Raw genomic sequence first — 3,837 nt, 5'->3', positions numbered from 1 at the left:
TTTCTGTAAAAATATTGTGTGGTTGTGCAGCTAAGGTTCCCATTTGTGAGGCAGCAATTGTCCCTGGTGTTGCCTTACGGATTTACTGAACTTGACTAAAATTACAAAGGCCATTGGGATTATTTTTTCACGCAGCCACACCATCCCTGGCCACGTGCTCAGTCAGACATTCCCAAACAGGTACACCATGCCCCCTCTCTATAGATCGAAAAAATATGGGTCAACCATCTTTGGATGATGTGCAGGGATGTTTCTTATAGGGTCATTTCTATTCTGTTTGCGCTTACTTGAGTATCATGAGTATATGACCACGTTGATTATCAGAACTTGCAGGCCTACAATATAAGTACTCATGTGTTTCGGTGCACTAAATCCTATAATCCATGCTTCTCTGAACTTCTGTACGGCAAAGATGAATGATAATCTCAGGAATTCTCGCAAATTGCCGCGCACTAAGCTAAGCTGATATGAAATTTTGTTCAGTTAATGTCTCTTTGCATCCGTTCTAAGTTTACAGTGTTGCTAAAGAAAATACTAGATGGGCATTGTTCCATTCCAGAGACAATTATAGCATATTATTGTGTCTCATAGGTGCACAACAAAGTGTTAATTCACGGTTATGGCTATTTAATATATATGTTCATCTACACTTATGGACTGTGAGAATTGACAGTTATGGCTGTATAATATATCTGTTCAATGTGAACTCAGCTGCAAACTAAAGAACATAGTTTGTTTGGTTTCTATCTATAGATCATTTGCATAGTTTTTAGGTCGATGTGTTTTTTTACATTTCTATTGTGTTATTATTGATTGTGTTCTCATATACTATAAACAAAATAATTCCTTTTCCTGCCACGTGCATCAGTTTGGCATATACTTTGGAAACTAAAGAACATAGTATTACACCACTTTGTTCTCATCGAATAATAAGCCCGCCACCAGTCGCTTCTCAGTACAATGCTATATATGTTAATCTCTTTTACCTTTACCATCAGGTTTTAAACCTGCTTTTGCATTCGTACACAGGGATCAATTGCCTCAAGTGGAAACAGAGTACATTCCTGTGTTTTTTGGTTCAGCATATATGCAGGATTAGTATCATCCCACCATCAGCAGCTGTCCATAGTACCACCAAGACTTCTTGTAGTCTTATTCTCCACCGCAATTGGGTTAGATTGGGTTATACATGGTTCCATGTACCTCTACCTATGTGTGCGCTTAGGCAACTCATTTCAGTCCTCTTTTTTTATATATTATGCTGAAGTATTACTCAATTTACCAACCTCCTGCAACTGAAGCAGGCAACTATATATATATATATAGATATTATGTTTTAGTCACAATCGCCTGATATATATACCGCCTTTGCTGCTGTACTTAAATCTGCTGGATATGATGTGCACTGTCGCCTTCATGCCCGGCTACCCGCGCGAAGCGCGGGGTTACCCACTAGTAATCTATACATATGTACATTCATATCAGAAGCCTTGTACATAAAAAAACCATAACGACTTACAATTTTGGATGGATCTGAGGGAATGCACTTGGGCAATTTTATTCACAATCAAATCAAACTATTCTAGATCATTTGTACATAGGAAAATACTTCATACTTTTTATCCCAACAATCTCGCTGCGCCGCCGCCACGTACATGTTGTCGTCTGCTCCAGTTGAAACCCGTAGACCGGGCACTCCCTTCGATCAGGCGGGGCGGCCGCCAAGATTGGCTGGACCGGCTCATTCTTCTGCATCAACCTGTCTTTTAATTTTAATCTCAGACTAGAGGTAGACTAATTTGCGCGATATATATATATATGATCCTTCTTCTGCATCGCTGTCTTTTAATTTTAACCTCTAGATCTACTTCTGTTTCGTTCTTTCGAATAGCATCCAGAACCCATTTAATGTCTGATGAGTATCCGATCTTATCTTTTGATTTTTGAGCCTGGTCTGAAGGGAGATGGCGATGATCCGGCGGCGGTTTGTGAACATCGTGGGGGAGACGTACACGACCGGCGTCGGCGTGTACTCGCTGCACCGCCTCGACGTCTCCGAGTGTCTATTCTACCCGTCAACAGCCCAAGCAAAAGCAAGCGCTGCTGCTGCTGGTGATGAGTCTCAAAGGATAGAGACGGTTCAGGATCTACCTTCATCTTGGTTTCGCATCCCACCGGCGCCCACAGTGGAGCGCTACCGCTGCATGATGCCTATCTTCGGGCGCATAAGCTCCTGCAGCAGAGAGAGCAGAATACTGTGCATAGACAAGGCAGGCTACACTCTAGTCGCCGACGCCGGCGACAACGCCGACGGCGTGGTCTACAAATCAATGCCGACCCTCAGACATGATAAAGGATTCAATCCCATCTTAATCTCCATCGCCGCTCCGGATGCCTGGTGCCAACAGCTGGAAGAAGGCATCGTCTATATCATGGCTCAGCCGCTCAGACCCCTCGTCGACGGCTGCACGGCTCCTGCTTCGATGTGTTCAGATATGGCGAGTCCCACGCGTTGGGTTGTCAATGGCAGGCGCTTCCACCTCCACCTTTCGTTGAGGAGCCCTGGTATGATACTTATGAACCCGTCCACATATGTTCCCACGCGGTGGTCGACGGTGGCCGCATCATCTGCGTGTCGTTCGACGGCGGCGGCGGCACCTACTGCTTTGACACAGTTCAGCGCGCATGGAGGCAAGTGGGTGACTGGATGCTGCCCTTTGAAGGCGGAGCAGAGCACGACCCCGATCTCAACCTCTTGGTTGGCTTCTCTGACGAGAACCCAAACCACCTGTTCTTGACATCGGAGCTCTCCGGGAAGCCGATGGATCAGGAGCCACCTGAGTTGCGGCACATCTGGCTGCAGGGTTTCGTCGCTCCTGAGAATTGGCTGCCAATGTCGTTCAGACTCATCAACCTGGGCTCTGGCAGATTTTGCATTGCCAAGCTCTTCCGAGCTAGGAACTCCCCATTGGAATCAGACTGCTACTACAGTTATCCGGATGTTGAATGGGATGCTGCTGTCCTCATCGGAGTTGAGGTTTACAGAGGGTCTCAGGGCCCGAGGTGCTGATGCACAAGACCTGGCTCTACCAGTCCATGCATGATGTCATAAGGTGGGTTCTGTAAATTACAAATTATCCCGATACACTTGCATTCAGGCCATAAACTAGTAAGATTGTAAGATATGCTTTTTCTTTGGGTAAGTCTGTAACTAATGACTAGTGGGCGAGCTACGGTTTAAATAAAGTAAAACTCCCTCCGTCCACGAAAGAATGTAATTATGGGATCCGTGCCGGTCAAGCTAGCTCAAATTTGACTAAATTTATAGTTATTAGCATTTATGTCTCCAAATAAATTTATTATGAAAATATATTCTATAATCAATTTAGTAATATTAATTTTGTATCATAAATGTTAGTATTTTTTTATGCAACTTTGATCAAACTTCAAACTGTTTGACTTCTCAAAAAATGAGAATTGTATTCTTTTGTGGACGGAGGGAGTATTTGTTCTCACTGTTATTCTTTTTACTCCTTGTAAGTTCTTTCGAATAGAGGATAGGATTCTGAATGAAAGGGGCTGTCTGGTTTCATGCCTTACATTGCCACGCCATGCATGTGGCTGCCAGAAAAGTTATTGGTTGTTGTTCGGTTTGCAAGTACTCCCTCCGTCCCAATTTATCTGTCGTTTTCGGTGTCCGTGCCACGATTTTGACTCAATTTATACAAAATATGTAGAACATTTGTGTCTCCAAATAAATTTGTTAAAAAACTAGATTCAAATATCTTTCCAATGATGTTAATTATGTACCATAAATAATAATATTTTTTAATATAT

At 43.3% G+C, this 3,837-nt stretch overlaps 1 protein-coding gene across 1 annotated transcript; it reads left to right on the top strand.

Annotated features, from left to right (window-relative positions):
• The first annotated feature begins 1,964 nt into the window (after positions 1-1,964).
• LOC136523343 (uncharacterized) lies at positions 1,965-3,070 on the top strand. Its single transcript, XM_066517059.1, has 2 exons — positions 1,965-2,423; positions 2,531-3,070. The coding sequence occupies exons 1-2, from the start codon at positions 1,965-1,967 to the stop codon at positions 3,068-3,070; spliced, it is 999 nt and encodes a 332-aa protein (XP_066373156.1).
• The last annotated feature ends 767 nt before the right edge of the window (positions 3,071-3,837 follow it).

The sequence above is a fragment of the Miscanthus floridulus genome, chromosome 18, assembly GCF_019320115.1.
Source record: "Miscanthus floridulus cultivar M001 chromosome 18, ASM1932011v1, whole genome shotgun sequence".
In the NCBI taxonomy this organism is placed as follows: Eukaryota; Viridiplantae; Streptophyta; class Magnoliopsida; order Poales; family Poaceae; genus Miscanthus; species Miscanthus floridulus.
This window is presented reverse-complemented; position numbering and strand designations above follow the sequence as displayed.